Source organism: Puma concolor, chromosome E4 (genome assembly GCF_028749965.1).
Source record: "Puma concolor isolate L17-30 chromosome E4, mPumCon1.1.hap2, whole genome shotgun sequence".
Classification (NCBI taxonomy): Eukaryota; Metazoa; Chordata; class Mammalia; order Carnivora; family Felidae; genus Puma; species Puma concolor.
In genome coordinates, this window is record NC_141683.1 from 59,792,995 (window position 1) to 59,817,043 (window position 24,049).

General features: G+C 46.3%; 1 protein-coding gene across 6 annotated transcripts in view; it reads left to right on the forward strand.

Annotated features, from left to right (window-relative positions):
- ADCY10 (adenylate cyclase 10) overlaps nucleotides 1-24,049 on the forward strand; it is a 79,221-nt gene that overhangs the window by 12,661 nt on the left and 42,511 nt on the right. For 5 of the 6 annotated variants that reach the window (XM_086694217.1, XM_086694216.1, XM_086694214.1 and 2 more), the window contains 10 exons: nucleotides 390-486; nucleotides 3,862-3,950; nucleotides 6,245-6,436; nucleotides 9,203-9,321; nucleotides 10,814-10,890; nucleotides 11,304-11,493; nucleotides 14,256-14,311; nucleotides 17,063-17,216; nucleotides 19,418-19,610; nucleotides 20,115-20,201. In XM_086694217.1, coding sequence (XP_086550343.1) covers nucleotides 390-486; nucleotides 3,862-3,950; nucleotides 6,245-6,436; nucleotides 9,203-9,321; nucleotides 10,814-10,890; nucleotides 11,304-11,493; nucleotides 14,256-14,311; nucleotides 17,063-17,216; nucleotides 19,418-19,610; nucleotides 20,115-20,201 — 1,254 coding nt within the window. The remainder of the gene's footprint in view (nucleotides 1-389; nucleotides 487-3,861; nucleotides 3,951-6,244; nucleotides 6,437-9,202; nucleotides 9,322-10,813; nucleotides 10,891-11,303; nucleotides 11,494-14,255; nucleotides 14,312-17,062; nucleotides 17,217-19,417; nucleotides 19,611-20,114; nucleotides 20,202-24,049) is intronic. The other variant, XM_086694218.1, reaches the window with a different exon arrangement.

The following is a 24,049-nucleotide window of genomic DNA, read 5'->3' on the forward strand; positions in this document are numbered from 1 at the left end:
CTACATTTGTGGGCATCAGCCCCCTATGTCCTTTTATACTTAGAAGAAAGAAATGATACATAGTTTTACCGGGTTTTACTTAAATTGAAATGTTACGAAGGAAAAAAAAAAAAGAAGGAAATTCTAAGAGTGGGAAAGCACGCGGGTGAGCCCCCTGGTGGGGCCTTCTGTATATACACTGAAGATTTGAGATCTTAAGGACTAGTCAGAGAGACTTTTAGTGTGATCGTATCCAAATTATAGACCTCGGTTGTCTCAGTATGCCAGTCTCCATTTACCATGTCCATTTTAAGAGCATACTCCCTGCCCTTTGTGCTGAGTAATTATATTCAAAGGACCAGAAAATCCTCAGAATAACCAAAAAACTTCTCTTTTTTTTCTTCATTTAGGTGAATTTCTTAAAGCCGCCTTCTACTTTTAACTTTGATGAATTTTTCACCAAGTGTATGACTTTCATGGATTATTACCCTTCTGGTGACCATAAAAGTGAGTACGCTCCATGGACAAGAGCCTTGGCCTCTACCAGTGCTCAGTAGGGTCTTAACCAATGCCAAGGGCTCTGTTATAAGCGACCGGCCTCCTCAGTACAGCTCCCAGCGGCCCACAAAGGGGACCTTCCTCCCATTCCTCATGACCGTGATTCCAAGTATAACCCTCCTCAGGCCGTCCATCTCTGCTTTGGCAACGACTCTTCTCCCTTATCTTCTAAACATGTACAAGTCTGCCGCGTGATAAAAGGAAAAATAAAACTTCTATAAACCCTACTTTCTGCCCCTAACTTTCACCACCAAAGTTCTCAGAAGAGTGATCTGTATGTCTGTGCCTCCTCCTATCTTCTCATTTATTTATTCACCCAATAAACTTGGGTGAAAATTACATGTGCCTCGGGGGCGGGGGGGGGGGGGGGGTACGTGTTCACCTACTTTTCTGTCTTGAGCCCCTGACGTCTAGCTTCTAGCCACTTCTGTCTACTGAGACTGTTTAGGTCAAGGCCACCAATGACCATCAGACTTGCCAAAGCAGATGACCTCTCTTCATGCCTCATCCTAGCTGGTTGGTCTTCAGTTACCCTCTTTTTATGGACATACCTTCTTCTCTTCCCTTGGGTTCCAGAATATTCTTTCCCAGTTTTGCTTTTACACCTTAAGCCACCTGTTTTCAGTGACTTTGCTTACCCTCCTTCCCATTCCTTAAATGTTGATGATTCTAGGGATCTGTCCTTGACCCCCTAGTCTTCTCTGCTCACATTTTGGAGACCTATTCTATGTATCCATGCTTAACTTCCCTAGGATTCCCAGCAGGCTGGGACTAGGGTGAGGAAAAAGAGAAGCCTAGGGCATGATTTAAGGAGGCACTACTCATGGTTTTGCAAGCTTCTTGCCCCACATAAGACCCAGCCCTAACTGCCAGAATTCAGCCCAGACTTTTTGTCACGATTTCTAGACCCCTAAAAATATTGCCCATGGGTCATTTTAACTGGTGTCAAACAGGTACTCAGACGTTAACACGTTGTTAAAAAATGGTTAAAGAGGACAATCTGGGTGATGCAAACAAACTTCAATGCTTCATGAGGTGTGGACAGTCTCCTTGTGGAGACCCGCAAAATGGGGTGGAAGGCAAGAAACTTTTATAAGAGAAAGATTAAAGACCAAGGAAGTGACAGACAGAAAATATCTGAGGGGGGGTGGGGGGGGCGCATAGTCAACCTCGTTTAGGGTGAGAAGACCAAGAGTTGGCTTGGCATTTGGGGACTGCCTGGCTAGACGGACTGCATTTCCGGTCAAGTGGGGCATTTCCGGGGACTTGAAAGTTCTGAAGTTTCAGTTTGCTGACGTGGTGCCACAGGCTGGAGCAGCTCCATTTTGGGCCTAGAAATGTAGGTCAACAAGGTCTGAACACTGAGCCGCTTACCTTTCCCTAGGAATCGTTTCTTCCTCCAAACCAGAAACTTCAGAAACATATTTTCTTTAATTATTTTGAGTTTATTTGTTTATTTTGAGAGAGACAGAGACAGCGTGAGTAGGGGAGGGGCAGAGAGAGAAGGAGAGAGAGAGAATCCCAAGCAGGCTCTGCACTGTCCTAGCAGAGCCCAATGCGAGGCTCAAACTCACAAAAGGGCAAGATCATGACCTGAGCCGAAACAGAGTCGGGACGCTTAACCGACTGAGCTATCCAGGTGCCCCAGAAGCATCTTTGAATCAGCCTTTTTTTTCATCATCTACATCCGGGTCATAAATATTTTGAACATCACGAGTAGTAGATTGTACTTGTAGTAAGCTGTACTATGTAAGGGGGCAGGAGGTGGGGTAGGGGGGAAACAGTAGGAAAATTGACCAGGAAAGGCCAAGAACCCCAAATCTCCAGAGACGGAGAAAGTCCAGTGATACTCTTTAAGCTTTACCTCATCCCATCTCCCAGATCTTAATGGTGCCTTCAGTAAAGGGCTCCTTCAGGCTTGATTTTGGGCTTTGCGTTGTCACAATACAATTCTGATACTAACCACCTGGACTCGGCACAGATTTCATGGGTTACGTTCTCTCCAAGACTCTCCTCACTTCAGACACCAGCAGCAAGCTCCAGGGTCACCAGGCCACCTGCACTTCTGACCAACTGTCTATAAACTCCCAGTGCTCCCAATAATTTACTGGAGTGACTCACAGATCTTAGGTGCTATGCTTATGATTTTAGTTTTATTGTAAAGGACACAAATCAGGACCAGGCAAATCAAGAGACACATAGGGTAAGACCTGGAGGGCCCCAAACATGAAGTCTCTGTGTCCTCAGGATATTTCACCCTCCCTGTACATCACTGTAGGATTACCAACCAAAGACAGCTCACCCAAGCTTTGGGTGTTCAGTTTTTATTGGGGTTTTATTAAGAACGCATGGTTGATTGAATCATCGGCCATGTGGTTAAACTCAACCTTCGGCCCCCTTGCCCTCTTCAGGGGTCAGAGGTCAGGCTCATATCACATGGCTCAAAGTCACCACCCTTTCCTCACATGGTTGGTGTTTCCAGCACAACTAGCCCAATCCTGAGACCTCATTAGCATAAATTCCGCTGTGGTCCAAAGGGCCCACCATGATGAACAAAGACAATCCCATTACTTGAAAAATTCCAAAGATTTAGAAGTTACTTCCCAGGTACCAGGAACAAAAACCAGCCAAAGTCTTTATTTTACTACAGGCACACGTACCTCTCCATAACCATTGCCACTGCAGTAGCCTAAACCTTTATAATTGCTGCTCCCTTGCCTCTCTCCACAGTCTGTTTCATATCATTTCTTCTTAATTTCCAGTACTCACATGGGATTCCAGCCAGACTAGAATCTTTACCACAATTCCTTCTTTTGTCCAGAAGATATGGGCTTTTGTTTTTTGTTCTGTTTTTGTTTTTTTAAGTAGGCTCCGTGGAGCTCAACATGGGGCTCAAACTCAAGACCCTGAGACCAAGAGTCCCATGCTCTGCTGACTGAGCCAGCCAGGTGCTCCCTAGAAGATATGTTTTATCTTGTCAGTGGCGGGTCTGATTCTTTTGTGCTACTGAAGGAGAAAATGCAATAATTTTCCCCCATTGGTTTGCTATGTACTTAATTTAACAAAATTCAAGAATGGCTCGCACTCAGTCTATCTCTCTCTCTCAAAAACAAAATAAAAACATTTTTTTAAAAATTAAAGGGAAAAAAAAAAAAGAATCCTCATTGGATTTCCGTTGGTTCTGCTTGGCTGCTAGGTATCCCAGAGTCCCCTGACTGAACATAAAGACCACTGTCTGAGGGAAAGGAGACTAGGAGACTCCGGTCCCCAGCACTGCAGACCACACTTCCTTTTCTGACCCTGCCCCTCCTTCTGCTCTCTTAGACCTCCTGAGACTTGCGTGCATGCTGGAGTCCGATCCTGAGCTGGAGTTGTCCCTCCAAAAGTATGTGATGGAAAGCATATTGAAGCAGGTACTTTCGCAGTTTAATTTATTGGCTTTTGGGGTGTCAGGGATCCCGGACAACTGGAAAGATCAAGAAGACTAGTAGCTAGTAAAATATTTCACTGAACTAAAAAGAGATGGGGCCAACGTTCTCCATGTGTAGGTGACTATCACATTGGTTTTTCAGATCAGGATACTTTTAAGAGTTAAAGGAGGCGTTGTTCACTATGAGTTAAAGAGTTAAAGAGTTAAAGTCACCCTTTCTATATGCCAGTTAGCAGATCTCAAGTGAATTCACATTGGTACCATGTTTCTCTAAGTCACGTACCTTAGATCTTGAGCTTCGAGAGTTAACAATACAGACAATGAGAATGCCCACAACTACCCCCACCCCCTAAAATTTTCCCTTTGTGTTTGCTTAGATCTGGGCTCTCTTAAATGTATTAACTCATGTGAATTAGAACTCTCTCGCCACTCACCATATGCCAGGCATTCTGCTATTTCGTGTATTTATTCTTCACAATTCTTGCCAAATATCTTCATCCTCGTTTTACATGTGAGAAAACTGAGACCCAGAAGGATACCAGGAACTTTCCTAAGGTTATACAGTAAGAGACGTCGCCAGGGTTTGAACCTCGTTCTATCTGAATCCTACATTTTTTTTGCACAGGCTGTCCACCTTCCCAATATTTGAGTGTTTTAATCCTTACTTCCATCAAAATGCAGTTGTGCCCTGGAGGAAATCTTTGGGCAAACCTGAAGAGGGGGCAGCTGCCTTCATAGAGTGAGTTGAAACGGTATCAGAAGGCACCCTGCCCCCTTCAGTCCAGTTTAGAAGCACTACGTCCGGTCCCTGCGCTGTTGGACTCCTCAAGATTTCTGAAGCTCCAGAAAGCCCTCCCCCCTCTGCCTCCAAGAGATACAACACATTACACTTCTTCAGCTACAGCCAGCTGAGGGAAGGTCTACGGGAAGGGGCTACAAGATAGACTCCGGGACTTGTGGGTAGGAATGATGAACGTGGGGTGAAAAGATACAGCTACGCGGGCTGAAAGGAGGCAGAAGACAGACCTTTCACAACAGCACCAAGGCTTTTCCTGCACCTCAACCATAGAGATCCTTGGAGATGCAGTGGTTGCATTTTTCCAAAGCAAAACAGGATCGCCCGGTCCGACAGAATAATCTTTAGCTCACTTATTTACCGGGTTTAATCTTGAATACTATTTATTTATTTAATATGGATTTCTTATTCAGTGATTTATCTGAGAAATCAAAGGAAATCGTCGTATCAATTCGTTAGAAGTTATTCTTTTAGGAAAAGAATAAAATCACCTGACACCAGGACGGTGCCATCCAGTTAGGAAGCGTGACTGCTGGGTTTCCTATACGCAGTTCCTTTCGTTCGGAAGATACGGTGTTTGGGGGTTTGTTTTGTTTTTGTTTTTCTAATACTCTCCGTGGGGCTCAAACTCAAGACCCTGAGACCAAGAGTCCCGTGCTCTACTGACCGAGCCAGCCAGGTACCTCCTAGAAGATATGTTTTATCTTGGCAATGGAGGATCTGATGCTTTTGTGCTATTGAGGGAGAAAGCGCAGCAATTTTCCCCCATTGGTTTGCCATGCACGCAACTTAACAAAATTCAAGAATCATGACAGGCAGGCATGATTTGGGAACACCCTCCTTTCCCCGGGCTTGGGGTGGATGGACGTGGACAGAAGAGGGGAGCCGAATGACATATATACCTCCCCAGAGACGCAGGGGCGTGTTGTCACTGGAACATCGGACTAGGAGCCCGGAGATTTGGGTTCTGTGTGACCCTGGGAAACTTAACATTATTTCTCCACGTCTCCGTTATCTAATCAGTAAAGAGAGGACCATAATGCCTATTTTATCTCATTTGAGGATAAGGTGGGGTAGGATGTGAAAGTATTCCTGAAGGTCCCAGGCCGTGAACGTACCAGGTTGGATTACATAATAGGCTGTTCTTATCCCTAAATTGTAAGGGAGCCAAAAGGAACAGTGCTTGTCTCTGTTACTGTGACGGCTCCTACTGGCCCTAGGGAGCTAGCCATTGGGGCAAGGATGTGGTTGCTGGCCAAAAATGAGCAAGTCTGTGAATTCACTTTGAAAGAGATTTTGATAGAGCAGATCTCCATCTGCTCGACTTTGGGCTGCCTCCGCCATGTTGTACGTCGTGCGTTCCGGTAACTTCAGCTCCCCAGAGGATCGCAAAAGGCCAGCGGCCTTCTTGGGGGTGGGGTTGCAACAAAGAATCCACTGCCAAGGATCCGGGCTAAAGAAAGCCGCTCTCAACTCTGCAGATCGATGACAAACAGCTTCGGGGTTACCTGTCGGAGCTTCGCCCTGTGACCATTGTGTTCGTGAACCTGACGTTTAAGGACCAAGACAAGGCAGAAGTCATCGGCTCGGCCATCCAGGATGCCTGTGTGCACATCAATTCTGTCCTGAGGGTCTCCCGAGGCCAAATCAACAAAGTCTTCATGTTTGACAAGGTAAATGTGAACTGAGGGGCGGAAACCTACCAATAAGTTAAAGTTGGCGTTCACACCTATGGACGTTGGTGAGAGGGAGAGAACAGACACTTCTCACCTAAAAATATCTGTCTCTATTTGGACTTCTAGAAATAGCTTGTATGGTGGATATGGCCCTTACTGCGTGCCACCCATTATTCTCAATACTTCACACGCATTAACTCATTTCCTCCCGCGGGACTACTCTAAGAGGTAGGTGCGGTTGTTGTTGTCCCCATTTTACAGATGAGCGTCCTGAGACAACGCGAGATTCAGTTTTGCTCATCATCATCCCGTTAGTAGGTGGTGGGCCGGATTCGAGCCCAGGCAGTCCGCCTCCCCGGTCTCTGCCCTCAAGCACTGTTGCCCGACTAGCTCTTGCCATGTGCACATCTCCAGCCCAGCGTATAGTGCATCTCCTGGAGACTTTAGGTCACGTGTCTGGTGACTTTCACGCTCCAGAAGCCTGTGTCCAATATTCCCTACCTGCCGCGTCTACACCTCCAGTTCCCCTTCCAGCTTCAGCAGGGGGAGGGAGGCTGAGTGGGGTGGAGGGGCACCTGTAGCTTCTGGGTGTTTGGTGGTTTTAGTAAGTTTATTTACTTCTTTTGAGAGGGAGTGTGTGTGAGTGGGGAGGGCCAGAGACAGAGGGAAGGAGAGATTACCCAAGCAGGCTCGAATGTCAGCGCGTAGCCCAAGAACTCACAAGCCGTGAGATCGTGACCTGAGCTGAAATCAAGAGTTGGACACTTAATCAACTGAGCCATCCAGGTGCTCCACTTCTGGATATTTTTAATCTGCTCCTTTAAAAAAAATTTTTTTTAATGTTTATTTTTGAAAGAGAGAGAGAGAGAGAGAAAGTGCAAGCAGGGGAGGGACAGAGAGAGAGGGAGACACAGCATCTGAAGCAGCCTCCATCCAGGCCCTGAGCTGTCAGCACAGAGCCCCATGCAGGGCTTGAACCCACAAACTGCGAGATTATGACCTGAGCCGAAGTCGGATGCTTAACAGACTGAGCCACCGAGATGCCCCTTTTAATCTGCTCTTAATAGGTTCAGAGAAAAACAATGTGGTGACCAAATTACCACAGAAGTGCTAGGAGAATTGATTCCCCATCTCAAGTTTTTGCATCGTAAGAGCAGAGCACTAAGTCACTGCCCCACATTCACTCATTCACTAATTTGAGAGCATTTATTGAGCATTTGGTAGAAAGGGTTACCCTCTAGTCTTTGCACAGACCTGAATCAGGGCTTCCTTTATCCCATCAAGATAGAACCCAGCGCCAACTGGGATCTGACCCTTAGATTCTTTTTGGAGAGGGTTAAAGAAATCGAGGCATTCTCTTTTGCATTTCATCAGGATATGTCACGTATACAGACTGAAATTTGTAGCCCATCATCCTTTAATTATTATGCTCTTTTCTTATAGACAACAGCATCTGACGCAGGTAATTGTTTAAGTGATTGATACTAGGATTGCAAAGCTTCAGAGTTTAATGTCTGCTTGGAACAGTTAAGTCTATGCCAAGAAAAAGCCCTGTCAGTTTAAGCCATTATCCCTAAGAATAATAACAATATCTGAAAAGAACTTTAGAGTTCACAAAGTATAACTGTATACCAAGTTTACATTATAAATGTATATAATGTTTTATATAAACTTACATATATAACATTAAGTTTATAAAAGTGTATATACTGTAAAGTACATGTTTGGGGCGCCTGGGTGTCTCAGTCGGTTGAGCGTCTGGCTTCAGCTCAGGTCATGACCTCACAGTCCGTGGGTTCGAGCCCCGTGTCAGGCTCTGTGCTGACAGCTCAGAGCCTGGAGCCTGCTTTGGATTCTGTGTCTCCGTCTCTCTCTGCCCCTCCTCTGCTCACGCTCTGTCTTTCTCTCTCTCTCTCAAGAAATGAATAAACATTAAAAAATACAAATAATAAAGTCTATATTCTATACAAAATACAGAATACATGTAATATACTATGTAGAGTATACACATGCTGTAAAGTAGCCTGCAAAGTTATACATGTGTATGTGTATATGCATAGAGCCCTCATTTTAGGAGCCAGAGCAACCTTCGCAGGTCTATGTCATATCCATCTGCAGATCGATAAACTGAAGTTCGCTGCGCGTAATTGACTTATCCAAGTTCCCACACTTGTGAAGCGGCCTGAGAACACAGATTTTCTGACTGCAGAGCGGGTGCCTTTTCCACTGCTCTGTGCTGTTTTCTCAGATTTAAACTCAGCAGCGCCTAGTGTAAGACCTTGGCCGCAGGGGGAGAGACAGGTGGGTGCCCACAAATAGCCCAGCACAACCCATTGTCTCTGGAGAAAAGCAAGCCCTCCTCAGGCTAGAAGTCAGAGGACGTTTCCTAAAAATAAAATAGATGTGTGAGAAATCACGATCAAGGGTGACTCAGAAAGTGAGTGTTGCTGCCCTCCTTCCAGTAGCCTTCTGGCTGGTTCAGTTTAAATTTTTTTTTTTTAATGTTTTTTAAAATTCATTTTAGAGACCGAGACAAAGCATGAGCAGGGGAGGGGCAGAGAGAGGGAAACAGAATCCGAAGCAGGCTCCAGGCTCTGAGCCGTCAGCACAGAGCCCGACGTGGGGCTCGAACCCACGAGCCATGAGATCATGACCCGAACCCAAGTGGGTTGCTTCACCCACTGAGCCACCCAGGTGCCCCCGGCTGGTTCAGTTGAAAGATGGCCCTCCGCCAGCTGTGTGTGCTGACTCTCTCCCTCACAGGGCTGTTCCTTCCTCTGTGTCTTTGGTTTCCCTGGGGAAAAGGCTCCTGACGAAGTCACTCATGCCTTGGAAAGTGCTATGGATATATTTGACTTCTGCTCTCAGGTTCACAAAATCCAGTGAGTGTTGACCCTGTTCCCATCTGGTGGACCCTGACCTTTTCGTAGCATATGGGGAGATAGCACAAACGGTCAGGGGACAGGAGGGAAGGAGAAGGCTGTCGTTGACTGGAAGCCCTTCTGTTCGTACTCATTCCTCGGGGCCAACCCAGCCGTGATGCAGCCATAGAGGGATGGTGAAGGCAAAATGCAGAAAAGGACACTCTTAAAAAGTCAAGACATAGCAGGTTTGCAAGAAAACCTACTTGGGTTGCCTGTCTATGCTCTGGCTTCTTGGTAGAGGTTGAACTCCCAACACCGTATGGGAGACTTGAGTTGATTTTGAAAAAAAATTGTAAGCTTATTTATTTAGTTTGAGAGAGTGAGTCGGGGAAGGGCAGAGAGAGAGAGAGAGACAGAGAGACAGAGAGAGAGAGAATCCCAAGCAGGCTCTGTGCTGACAGTATGGAGCCCGATGCGTGCCTCGAACCCACAAACCCTGAGATCATGACCTGAGCCAAAACCAAGAGTGGGACCCTTAACTGACTGAGCCCACCCAGGTGCCCCTTGAATTGATTTTTTTCCTTCACATTTATTTATTTTTGAGAGACAGAGAGAGACAGAGCATGAGCAGGGGAGGACAGAGAGAGAGAGGGACACAGAATCCAAAGCAGGCTCCAGGCTCTGAGCTGTCAGTGCAGAGCCCGACGCGGGGCCCCAACCCAGGAATCACGAGATCATGATGTAGGCCGAAGCCAGACGCTTAACCGACTGAGCCACCCAGGTGTCCCTTGAGTTGATTTTTAATAACTGAGAGATGCAGTGAGTCCTTGGGTTGGAAATTTATATACTGATCTGATCTCAAGATGATCCACTCACAGTTAAGCTGTTAAGAAGGTCAGGTTTAGCATCCCCAGCCCGGGCTGCCTAAGAGCCCAGGCCCTCAGGTTTGCCTCGCCCAAGCACCCCAATGTCCCCAACTCGGGGCTCTACTTTAACAGGTACCACCCCCCTGGCTCTAAGCATTTCTGCCACGTCAGCCCCTCGTCATCCACCCGTGCAGCCACGCTCATGTATTAACTAAGCTAGCTTTTGACGGCCACACACTACATCTGAGTTCCTCCATGGCTTTGTTCTTTCTCACCGTAACAAACATCGTTGAGTTGGTTACAATGCTTACAGTGTCACTCAGCAATTCAAGTCCACCTGCGGGGGTGAGAGGTTATTTTCCAGAAAAGTGGCTCAGATGGGTATTGAAAAGTAGCAGGAAAGGGAAGTGATTTGTCACTTCTGAGAACTTAGTTCTGCGTCTCAAGCTGTGTCTCCTTCGCACGTCCGGGCCCTGGGCAGTCGCCCTAAACTCCCCACAAGGGAAGACAGTTACTTATCGAAACGCCTCCCTGCCCCCCTGCCCGTTCCCCTGCCCCATTCGTCATCGTGTCCCCAACCTCCCCACTTTCTCTCTGCTCTGTACCTTTCCCTTACAACTCTCTTGCTTTCTCCCGGATGCCAGTACCGTTTCCATCGGCGTGGCCAGCGGGATCGTCTTCTGTGGAATCGTCGGACACTCTGTGAGGCATGAATACACAGGTGCGCTGAGCTAACTCCTCCTCTCTCCTCGCCTTGTCCTCCGGCCTTGGGGGAGGAAGGATAGCTAAGTGAGACAGGGGCCCTGCCCTCTGAAAGCTTGGAGCCTTCCAGGAGGAGCCCAGCCACGTAGCTTTGCCCCTTGGCAGCTCGTTGCTTGCAAAGCGTGGGTTTCTGAGCTGTGCGTGCATATCAGAGATAAGTAGTCGTTCGTGGGGATCTGTAGAGGCTGTAAGCGCATGGCATGAGGCCGCCTTTATAACCCTTTCCTGTGAACATTAGACAGTTACTCCTCGTAATTCCTATTAAAAGTCCCTAAAGAACATGCCACTTGGGGACAGTGTGTTCCAGATTGCATTCTGCTAGTTCGATGGCTCTTTTCTCCCCGGCCTTTGCCCTCCTCCCTTCTGTTTCAGTGATTGGCCAAAAAGTCAACATAGCTGCCAGGATGATGATGTACTACCCAGGAACCGTGACTTGTGACTCCGTCACCTACAGTGGCAGCAACCTCCCAGCCTACTTTTTCAAAGAGCTTCCAAAGAAAGTCATGAAAGGTGTTGCGGACCCCGGACCCGTCTATCAGTGTTTGGGACTGAATGAGAAAGTGTGAGTGTGGGGCGTTGATTTTGCGGTATTCTTTTTTTAGTAAAGAAGTGGGAAAATTAGGATAGCGAAAACCATCAGTCACCCGTGCCCGATTTGAACGCAATTTATGAAACTGAAACCGATTCCTTCCCCAGAACGAGGACCAGATTTCCCAAATCCTTCGTCCTTCTCTATCTTACTGATAGTATAGCATCACGATAGTGGTATGAGCCCATCCTGCCCTCACTACTGATAATCTAGGGGTGATTCTTCAAAGGTGGTGCAAACTGAACAGAGAACCCCTCATTTGAGTATCTTTTGGGACCCAGATGGACACAGCGGCCAACCATTAAGTATTTACTGATCGTACCAACTATGTGCCAGGCATGGATGGGACTAAAAGAGTGTGAGATATTTTTCCTCCTCTCGGTCTTTAGTGAAATCTGTTCCCCAGAAGCCCAGCTTAGATACATAGGGATCCCCTTGGAACTTAAAGTCCTTCAGCGGCTTCCATTTTCATGATAATGTTCAAATCCCTCAAAATGACATACAGCCATCTGCCTTTCCAACCGTATCTCCTCCTGTGCCCTCTCCTCTGGGCTGTCTAAATAGAGTGTCTTCCCCATCCCCTCCCCCCCCCTTGTCTACTGGGACAACCACAGTCAACTTAGCATTTTCCTCCTCTCTGTAACTCTAGCACATACCCATCACGATTGCTGATCTGATACACATTATGAGCTTTTTGATGATAGTAGCTATTTCCTGTTCATTTTTAATACTCCCAGGGCTTGGCACATAGTAGGCACTCATTAATAACAAGTAAATGAGTAATACGGAAAGTGGAAAGGTATTTATTCTTTATATTAGCGAGCTAGAATCTAGGTCTTAAAGGATCATATAACAGTACCAGGGCTGCAGTTGGTTCAAGGAGACTTTATTATTCATCTTTGTATTCCCAGGGTTCAGCACTGTACTTGGCATGCATAGACCATCAATAAAATGCTGTGTGAATAAGTGAATGAATACTACTAATTTTTTTGTGTGAGTCCTTATTAAGTGTTAGGCACTTTACCTCAAAATACGTAATTTATTCTTAGTGTCAGCCACATCAGGGAGACACTATTATTGTCTCCACTTTATAAATTTAAGAGCTGAGATTCAGAGATGCAACGACTTGTCCGTGGTCGTAAATCTGGCAAACAAAGAGCCAAGATTCAAAATGCCACAATAACGCTCCGTTATAGGAAGCCCCAGTAAATACAGTGGTATACCACAGTAAATATTTACTTATCCCACAAATATGTGGGACCCAATTGATCTTGGCTGGGTTTGGCTGATCTTGTCTATGCCTGTTCACATGCCTGGAGTTCAGCAGTTTGTTGGCTGATCCAGGACGATGTCGGGGGGGCGGGGGGAGGGGGACGGTGGGTAGGTGGGAAGTTTGGCTGATATAAATGAGACGATTTGGCTCTATGTGTGCCATCCTCCATCGGCCTGGCCCAGGCCTGTTCTCATGGCAATATCAGAAGAGCAAGAGAAAGCAAGCCCAAAGGCCAAGCATTTGTCAAGCCTCTGTGTCCTGTTTGGTAACGTCCCACGGGCAGGGGCACCTGGGTGGCTCGGTTGGTTGAGCGTCCAACTCTGGATTTCAGCTCAGGTCATGACCCCAGGGTCACGGGATCGAGTCCCGCATCGGGCTCCACACTGAGCGTGGAGCCTGCCTGAGATTCTCTCTCTCTCCCTCTGTCCCTCTCCCCTGCTCGCTCTCTCTTTCTCAGACAAAAATTAAAACGAACAAACAAACAAAAAAAACCCATCCCATTGGCAAAGCATCACAAGGATAAGCCCACAGCAGGAAGGCTCTGTAGAGTGACAGAGCCCAGGGCGTAGATACAAGTAGGGATCAAGAAGTGGGGCCAGGGGCGCCTGGGTGGCGCAGTCGGTTAAGCGTCCGACTTCAGCCAGGTCACGATCTCACGGTCCGTGAGTTCGAGCCCCGCGTCAGGCTCTGGGCTGATGGCTCAGAGCCTGGACCCTGTTTCCGATTCTGTGTCTCCCTCTCTCTCTGGCCCTCCCCCGTTCATGCTCTGTCTCTCTCTGTCCCAAAAATAAATAAACGTTTAAAAAAAAAAAAAAAGAAGTGGGCCATTAATGCAGTCCGTCTGCCACAGAAATTCAGGACCATCTCGTCCCAAAGGCTGCCCTCCTCATAGTTCTTCTATACCATTTCTGCAGATGAGATAGTGTCGAAATGCACATACAAATACGAACAGGCCTGGGTCCTGCCCTGAAAGTTCACAATTTAATGGGGAAGACCAACATATACAATACGCCCCGTGAGCTGTGTATTACGCGGAAGTTGGTACGTGCTATAACAGAGACGTAACACAACGGTATGGCAGTGCAGACAAGGGGATGGTCCACTTGACTAAAAAGTGGACCACTTTCCTTCAAGAAACAGTAGTGCGCAGTGGGCAAGCGTGTATTCACTGGCCCAGTTATAGATACTGATTCTGTCAGTATTCTCCATTCCTGCCACCACTCCCCATGGGATCTCGGGCAAATTAAATGCTCTGCATCTCAATTTCCTCATTTGTAAAATGGATATAATCGTACCTTCTTCATAAGGTTTTTGTCCGGGGTAAAGGGTGATACGTGGGCGGAGGACTTGAAACCATGCCAGGCACACAGCATGTGCTCACCAAATCACCGTCTGGGCACTTGGTGGAATTTTCTATATTTCCGGGTTCTCACTCTAACATCTTTTCTTTTCTTCTCTTCAGCATGTTTGGTATGGCATACCTCATCTGCAACAGAAATGAGGGCTACCCTTTGCTGGGTAGGTAGTAAGCCGTGATTTTGAAGCTTCTTTACTGAACTATAACAAAACATACAGAAAAGAATACCAGCGTTAAGCGTGCCTCCTAACGAATGATCACAAAGTGGGCGTACAATCACCTTCCAGGCGAAGAAATGGAAAAATAGATTCCTGTGTGTGTCTTTTGGCGAACACACGTACGTGTTTCTGTTGAGGTTCGGGAGATGGTTTGGGAGATGATACCAAATAATTGTCCAAAATGGTTGTATTTACTTATATGCTGACCCGCAGTGTTAGAGGGGAGTTCCTCATCCTCACCAACAACTTCGTTTTAAGTCTTCATAATTTTAATAGTTCTGTTGGGTGTGTGGTAGTGTCTCACTGTGATTTCCATTTGTGCTTCCCTGATACGGCTGAGTTCCTTTTTCATATATTTGTTGGCCATTTGGGCATCATCTTTTATAAAGTGTCTATACAAATCTGCTGCCTACTTTCCAGTTGGGTTGTATCTTTATTTTAGATCTGTTGGCATTTTTTGTATATTCTGGACACAGGTCCGCTGTCGTTTGTGTTTCTTGTACGTAACTCCTCCCATCCCGTGCTTGCCTTTTCACCCTGTTAGCGATGTGTTTGATGAACAGAATATTGTATTTTAGTGTAATCTAGGTTATATAAATCTGGTCTTTGACAGTTAGTGCTTTTGTACACTGTTTAAAAGTTTTCCGTCACCCCAAATCGTGAAGACCTACTTTTGAATCATGAAAATCTTCCAGAAACTTTGTTTTTACCTTTTACATTTAGATCTATGATCTATCTGGCAATGGCAGTGATGTTTTTGTGATTCTTGGTGACAGGAAGCGTATCAAGAGACAGCTAACTTGAGACAAGATTAGACAGGGAAGGGGGCCTAAAATGAGGTAAGGATACACCCTCTGGGGGAAGAGACCGTCATGAAGATAGGCCTGTGGAATCTGAAGACAGCCATTTCTAGGAACACTTGTAATTTTCTTCTGTTAGATGAACATCCCTAAAAGTATCATCCTAAGTTAAATCCCGGTCCTAACTGTGTTAGGACAATCAGGAGGAGGCTCTGTCCCACACTTTGGGGGGATATCAGGACAGAATCTTGATTTCAGCAGAGCAGAAAGAAGGCAGCGGTTCCAGAACTGAAAAGGGTACTTGGATCCTCAGTAGTGTGTTTTTCAGAGTCTAATCACTTCTTGTAAATACAGATTCCCAGACGCTTGAAGGCTGGAAAGGAGAAGGAATGCTCACCCTCACCCTCCTCCGAGGCCTTACTGCCTGTCCTACGATATGATTGTTGTCACGGCGACTGACAGCAAATGGAAGTCCTAACCCCCTTGTATAAGACCAAGGACTCCATCCGACCGCCATAGCAGGCCACATTGGCACAATCTGCTTATGTTTCCCAATCTGGTCTGGGCGCCTCTTTGCCCTGATTCCATCGCTGTGAGGTAAAGATCAAGCCCACACAACCTTTCCTTATCGCTCTAGCCAAAAAGAAACTTGTCAGAGGTGAGGACTATAGGAAATACCCTTTTTTTTAACAAGAGTTCCTGAAAATGAAATCGTATATGCTAACAGCATAGATGTTAACAAACCTATACTCAAAAAGTGTCCCAGATATTAGGGCCTCGTTGGGAGAGAAACAAGGTGACGTGACTTTTCTGAGTTACCTCCGTGAGGTTCAGGCCAAAGAAGAGTGTGACGCATCTCACAATATTGAAGTTCAAATGCATTTTCAGAGAGGGAACGTTTCCCCCAAATGAAGCAGTGAAATCTGCAGAGTGGTTCTCGCTGAATCGCCCGGAAATTTGCCTTACCACGTAAACAGTCGGCTGCTTTGTATAAAACATCTAAGCTTAGAGTAATCGTCCTGGTTTTCGCTAGACGTTAGATAACACCGGGCTATGTGTTTGCTCTGTGAAGGGGTCCAAAATGGTCCCACCCCCACCCCCGCCAGCAGTGACCAATCCAGCAAAGAAGAAAGAGCCAGCCCTGAAAGGTTCCCAAAATTGTGGGCTGGGTTTCAGATCTCAGGCAGGCTTCCTATTACATATATTTAAAAAGATGTAAGAAACACATGGCGAGCATGTGTTGAGTTTCACGATCAGAAAAAGACTATATTTTATAATGTAGGTTGTTCCTGTGATAGAAATAATCTACACATGACTTTTGAAAGCAAGTTGAATTTTCTTAGTACGGATAATGTTTCCAGTAGCCCTGAGATAAGGATCATTTCTCATAGAAGAGAGCAAGTTTCTTTCACAGAAGTAGGAATAAAAAATGTTTTCCATAATTGTTTAACGTGGGAACCCTAATTTAATAAATTTATTTCCCAATGTAATCTATAGATTACTTCTCATGTGCTATAGAGGAAAAGAAAAAGGAAAAGAACACAAGCGCCAGGGTCAGACAACCCTGGTTTAATTCTGGGTTGTGTAATCCAAGCAGTTTGCTACCTTAAATCTCCGTTTTCTACACTAAAATTAAATGGACGTTATAATAAGCGTTCTAAGAATACTTGGCCTCACAGCGTGTGGGGATCAGATAAGACTGTAACTAGAAAGCTCCAGAGAAAGGTTTCAAAAATTTTTAAAGTGCACAGTCTCTCAAGAAAGGTCATGAGCAATTCCATGGGAATTCTAAAGGTATTTGTAGGAGCGTGATCACTATGTGTTTTTTTTATATATGTCTCGACTACTTTATGTTGATTAGGTTTGCTCCCTTTTTAAAAAATGCAAATTACAGGACGTGATAAGGAGATCAAATACTTCATGTGTAGTATGAAGGAATTTTTGGTGTCCAACTGCAGCCGAGTCCTAATGTACGAAGGATTATCAGGATATGGAAAAAGCCAGATACTTATGGAAATTGAGTATCTGGCCCAAGGTGAGAACCACAGGTGAGTGTCGTTTCTTGAGAACTCAGAGATTCCTGATGTCCTTAAGAGTTTCACTTATTGTCATGTTCCTCTCCTCGATATAATTTGCCTTTTGTGAACTGTCAGTGCAAAGACAGAGTATGCCCCGTTACTTCCTGTATCTTACTGGATTCAGTGACATCGCGTGTGACAGCCGGAAGGGGCGCCATGAATTAGCTAACGCAGTCTATCAGTTACTGGGTGCCATGCCCTCTGTACTAAATAGGTAATAGATGATAAACAGATTGAACTAAGAAAATGAGAAGCTGGGCTGACCCCTGGAGATCCCGATTTAATGCCAGGCGGGGCTTGGATATCAATATTTTAAAGCTTCCTAAGTAATCCCAGTGTGCGGACACTTTGAGAACTCCTGGCATGGACGTTGGGGGCAAGATCGGGTCAGCAGAACCAACAGAAATTTATCCAGCTGGAGATAGAGAATGATAGGCCTCTGGATTCTCTCTCCTTTGGAAGGCAGAGCTAATGTACTTATCTCACCCCGTTCATGTGTTTTCATACAAGAAATGTCACGTGGCGCCTCACGGACAGCGTGATACTCAGTGGCGGTGACGGTGACTGAGGTGATGATGGTGTCTCATGTCCCTTCACCATCGGACCTCAAGCCTTTAAGGGGAATATGCTTAGAAACCTTACATTGCCTGTATTTCTACTCTTTTTTCAATGTCAAGCCTGCGAAAGGCCAGTTTGTAAATATCTTTAACGTCGCTGGTTATTCATAATAACCAGAAGACATTTATGTATTCATTCATGTATTCCGTCACTTATTGAGTACCTACTGTGTTCCGGGAACTGTTGAGGGCTGTATTTGTTTGCTAGAATTGTCATAACAAAGAACCACAAACTGGGTGGCTTCATGGGCAGAAATGCATTGCCTCCGGGTACTGGAGGCTGGGAGTCGGAGACCGAGGTTGACAGCTGGGTTAGTTCCTGCTGACGGCTGTGAGGGACACTCTGTTCCATGCCTTTTCCCCTAGCTTCTGGTGGTTGGCTAGCAATTGTAGGCTTGTAGAAACATCACCCGATCTCTGCCTTTATATAGTGTTCTCCCTGTGCCTTGTCTGGGTCCAAATTTCCCCTTCTTAATTTTTTTTCAACGTTTACTTATTTTTGAGACAGAGAGAGACAGAGCATGAACGGGGGAGGGTCAGAGAGAGAGAGGGAGACACAGAATCTGAAACAGGCTCCAGGTTCTGAGCTGTCAGCCCAGAGCCCGACGCGGGGCTTGAACTCACGAACCGCAAGATCATGACCTGAGCCGAAGTCGGACGCTCAACCGACTGAGCCACGCAGGCGCCCCAAATTTCCCCTTCTTATAAAGAAACTAGTCATTTTGGATTAGGGGCCCAATCTATGCCGCTACATAACTGCTCACGGAAGAGGAGAGAGAGAGACGATGAAAATAGGATCGGTGAGGACAGTGATAGAGGTGTGCAACCGGAATACTGCAGAAGCTAGGACAAACCCAACCTTGTATGTAACGCAGCCTTGGGGCTCCAGGAAAGATTTCCAGGAGGCTGCACCTGAGCTGAGATTTGCAGACAAGCAGGAGACGAGGGGTTACCAGGGGCTGTGAGGAGTGGTAAGCTTCCAGGCTGGGGAGATAGCCCGCACGAAGGCACGGGGAGAAGAAACCACTCTGGGTGTTCAGGGAGGTCTCACCAGTTCGTTGGCAGAGGATGGACTGCTGGGCAGAGTGGCAAGAAATGGCACACTGAGACCCGGAAAAGGCTTGTATGTCACAGAAAAGAAGCATAGGCTTACACCTTTTGGCAATGGGAACCACGGAAGACTTGCAGATCGGAGAGAGAATTGGCATCGATCCCGTTACGTCGGGCTTCTGTAAAGGTGGTGCGTCGAATCATGGCGCTAGGCAAGGGTAGGAGCATGTTACACAGCAGTGCGGGTGAAAGTCTGAGGGCCTAGAGCAAGGTGGTGGGAGTGGGGCCGTAGAAGAGGGCAGAGTCAGGGTCAGTTAGGAGGGCTCAGGGTCATAGCGGGATGAGGGGGTGTATCTGAAGCAGGAGTAACGAACAGCTTCCAGACAATATAGGAAAGTTCTGTTGTAACTGACTACGAAACACCGGAGCGTTCCTTTGGTCTTTCTTGTTTTCGAAACATACATTTAAGAACTCTCTTCTGCTTCTTGGCTTTCTCACGAACAGGACTATCGCTATCGCGTTGACTAAGATCAGCTTCCATCAAAATTTTTATACCATCCAGATATTCATGGCCACTGTACTAGGTCTCGATACTTGTAAACATTATAAAGAACGACAGACCAACCTTCAAAATAAAGTCAAGACACTGTTGGACGAGAAGTTCCACTGTCTTCTGAATGACATCTTCCACGTCCGGGTGAGTCACTAGATCTGACACCTGCAGGGAAGAGGGACAGGGCCCGCGCAGCGACCCCTGCCTGAGGTCTGATGCCTTAGCGTCTCTTTGCCGTTTATCGCCTTTTTCCTTTCTCATGTGGAGAATCTGGGTGATGAGGAGATGGTTCCCAAACGTCTTTGAATGAGCATGCCCCTTCCTGAGACATTGGAGGTATCTAGAAATACCATACTCAAAAAAATCCCAAACGTGCTGATTTGTTTTGCTCTCACCTTCCCATCGTAGCTACTCTGGACTAGCTGGTCCAGGAGACTGCCAGTGCAAAGACAGAGTATGCCCCGTTACTTCCTGTATCTTACTGGATTCAGTGACATCGCGTGTGACAGCCGGAAGGGGCGCCATGAATTAGCTAACGCATGAGGATCCGATGGCACAGAATGGGAAAGTGATTCGCCCCGAGTCACGCAGCTAGTAGCGCCCTTTGCTATGTTCCCATACTTGATCTTCTCCTGATTCTTTGTACAGTTCCCTATTTCACGAGAGGTTTCCAAGATGACCACCTTCAGAAAGCAAAAGCAGTTGGAAGCATTGTTTATGAAGATCTTGGAGCAAGTAAGAGCAGCTGTGGGTCGAGTCGGGGGCAAGGGCAACTGGGAGGTGGCCGGGGGGGTTCAGACGCCACCGGCAAAAGGCTTCGACCGGTGTGAGAGCTTTATCCTAACACAGCCCGCGTCTCGTTCTCCTTTCTTCCTTCCAAACCTCAAGTCAAGAGTCCGTTCAGAATTTAGCTGTGCTTGAAAGGGGTCCCTTTAACATTACTCCCGGGAGTCTGGCTTCTCCTTGAGACCAGCCCTTTTTTCTTCTCGCTCTGTGGGAGGTACACTATGACCAAGGGGTCATGTGTGGAGGCTCCCTAGTCACACTACCCACATTTGTTTTGTTTTTTTAAACAATTTTTTTTTTAACGTTTATTTATTTTTGAGACAGAGAGAGACAGAGCATGAACAGGGAGGGGAGGGGCAGAGAGAGAGGGAGACACAGAATCTGAAACAGGCTCCAGGCTCTGAGCTGTCAGCACAGAGCCCGACGCGGGGCTCGAACTCACGGACCGTGAGATCATGACCTGAGCCGAAGTCAGACGCTTAACCAACCGAGCCACCCAGGCGCCCCACGCTACCCACATTTGAACCCGCAGGCCTATCACTTGCTACCTGGGTAACCTTGTGCAAGTTGACTTGCCTATGCCTTTGTTTAATCATCTATAAAATAGGCAGATAGCAGTACCTGACTCACAGGGTGGTGCAAACACACTCGGAACGTTGGGTAGACACACTTGGAACGGCGCCTCTTTGTCAGAAACACCCCTCCCCCTGCCCCCCACATCTTACCCCGTTCCCTGAGTAACCTCACGGCAATTCACCGTATGTGGACGATCACCAGATTTCTTTTCAAGTCCTCGCCTCGTTCATAAGCACCGAGAACCAGCTTCCCAAGAGCCTTCCATTTGCAACACGTGGATGTAGAAACTCGCATTCAGTTCGGCGTCTAATACTAAATTTTATGTTTCCTCCCGCAGGGCCCCTTGTTCCTCATCCCGAGCCTTGATTTAGCTAATGGCAAATTCATTCATGCATCATTTGAAATTATCTTTGCTCTCTTCCTCATTGGTTGCCATTTCTACAACAGCTACTCAGCTCTCCCTGGGAATGTCTCCTCCCTCTCTTCTGCTGTCGTTCAAGTTCTGTCACTCTGGACGACTTCCATGGCTTCCCAACTAGGCTCTGTGCCTTAGACCTCTCCTCTCCAGTTCATTCTCCACGTAGTTGCCAGAACATGTGTAAATTGCGCCACCCCGTGCTTTATACTGTCCACATCACTCCCAGGGCTAATGACGTAAGTCAAAAGTGTTTTGGTTTTTTGTTTGTTTCTTAACCTGGAGAAATGCTATTCATCCTTCAACGTCACTTCTTTGGTGAAAACTCCCAAAGTACTAGGCATGACTGATCCTTCTTCTACCCTGCTTCTGTAACACTTTGAACATATTTCTTATTATATTTGCCATACAGTATTACAATTTGTTCCTTATATGGGTTTCTCTGCCTCTCAGGAGACTGTGGGTTTCTTAGGACAGGGAGCCTGATTCATTTGTGTATTATTATTGCACAGCACAGCGTCTGGCACATTATAAATGATCGATACAAGTTTGTGGCATTGTCTTAAGTTTATACCACCACTTTCTCCTTCTCCGCTTCGGGCAAATAAGCGAGGCATTATGAGTAACTTCAAAATGTCAGACTCTGGACAGTTGGCATTACAAGTATCCAGAAAGCTTCTTAAAAAACATGGATTTACAGGGGCGCCTGGGTGGCTCAGTTGGTTAAGCGTCTGACTTTGGCTCAGGTCATGATCTTGTGGTCCGTGAGTTCGAGCCCCGCGTCGGGCTCTGTGCTGACAGCTCGGAGCCTGGAGCCTGCTTCGGATTCTGTGTCTCCCTCTCTCTCTGACCCTCCCCCGTTTATGCTCTGTCTCTCTCTGTCTCAAAAATAAATAAACATTAAAAAAATTAAAAAAAAAAAAACAAAAAAACATGGATTTACCAACAACAACAAAACCAGACTCTTCAATACAGAGAACGAAATAGTGGTTGCCAGAAGGGAGGCGGAGGCGGAACAGGTGAAATATATAAGGGGATTAAGAGTACACTTATCGTGAGGACCACTGAGTAACGTATACAATTGCTGAATCATTATCTTGTGTGCCTGAAACTAATATAACATCGTTAAATTGTACTTGAATTAAAATCTCTGCGGAAAATGAAAAAATAAAACACACGGGTTTATTACTTCTGCACCTAAAGATCCCAAGGGACTTGGGTTGGGTTTAGGAATTGGTTTAGTCGCTGGCTTTTGTTTGAAAACTTCTCAGTTGTTTCTGACACATCGCCGAGTTTGGAAACCACCGCTAAAGCTACGCTTTAAGCACCAAGACAACTGTCCTTAGATCATTTATTCTCCCGTGCGACCTTGGCAAGTTACTTAACTGAAATTTTCTCAGGGCGTAGCTTCAATAGTACCACTTCCTGGGAATGTTGCGAGGGGTGAATGAGTTAATTTCTAGAAAGAGCCTCACACGGTGCTTGGAACGTATTAAGTACAATGTAGATGTTGGCTTTTAGTCACATTAATTAGAGACCATCCAGTTCAACCTTCTCCTTTTAAATATGAAGAAACCAGGGCCCATCATGCACTATAGAATTCATGCTTTTTTAGTTCCTGCTTTACTCTCAATTTAAAAAAAAAAAAATTTTTTTTAACGTTTAGTTTTGAGAGCGAGAGAAGAGCATGAGTCAGGGAGGGATGACCTCATGAACCGAGACACCATGACCTGAGCTGAAGTCCGATGCTTAACGGACTGAGCCACCCAGGGGCCCCTATCTGCCCCGTATTTTTATTTTATTTTATTTTATTTTTATTTAAAAAAAATTTTTTTTAACGTTTATTTATTTTTGAGACAGAGAGAGACAGAGCATGAACGGGGGAGGGTCATTAAGAGGGAGACACAGAATCCGAAACAGGATCCAGGCTCCGAGCTGTCAGCACAGAGCCCTACGCGGGGCTCGAACTCACGGATCGCGAGATCGTGACCCGAGCCGAAGTCGGCCGCTCAACCGACTGAGCCACCCAGGTGCCCCTGCCCCGTATTTTTAAAGGCATCAATCCAAAACAAAACCAATGTAATGCTAACCTCCCCATCCGTTAAAATGTCCTCAAGGTCAATGAACGGCTAAATATGGTAACAGAATGGGGCCATAAGAGTAGACTTATCGTGTAAATGGTGATAAAATGGATCATAACACTTTATGAGATTATCTTACGAAATCTGAAATTTTCAAGTAGCCTCTGCTGCTTTTGTTTGTAAAAATGTGGAGGGAACGAGTGGGTTAACCCAGTCTCGTCCCAGAGGGAGCCAAGAGGGGTGCAGAGCAGGAAGAGCGGGGGAGGTCTTCTCCATTTAGCCAGCTCACACAGTGGAATCCAGGGTGTGCTCTGTAAGGGGCCGACACTAAGATGTAAACTCTTACTTTGTTTCATCCTTGTAGCCCTGCCACCCAGAACAATACCTGACCCTAGTAGATGCACAATAAATGCTTAATGAGTGCATAAATCATTCAGATTATTTGAGGAGAGGTAGCCTACCCAAGGAACTGGGCAGGTGATCTGATTTCAAGGTACCATAGACCATACGTCAGGCTAGAACAGCATAAACGAGGTTCGTCTCCTTCATACCCCCGGGAGATCTTCATTTGTCCATAGATTAAAATGACTTGTGGGGGCGCCTGGGTGGCTCAGTCGGTTGAGCGGCCGACTTCGGCTCGGGTCACGATCTTGCGGTCCGTGAGTTCGAGCCCCGCGTAGGGCTCTGTGCTGACAGCTCGGAGCCTGGAGCCTGTTTCAGATTCT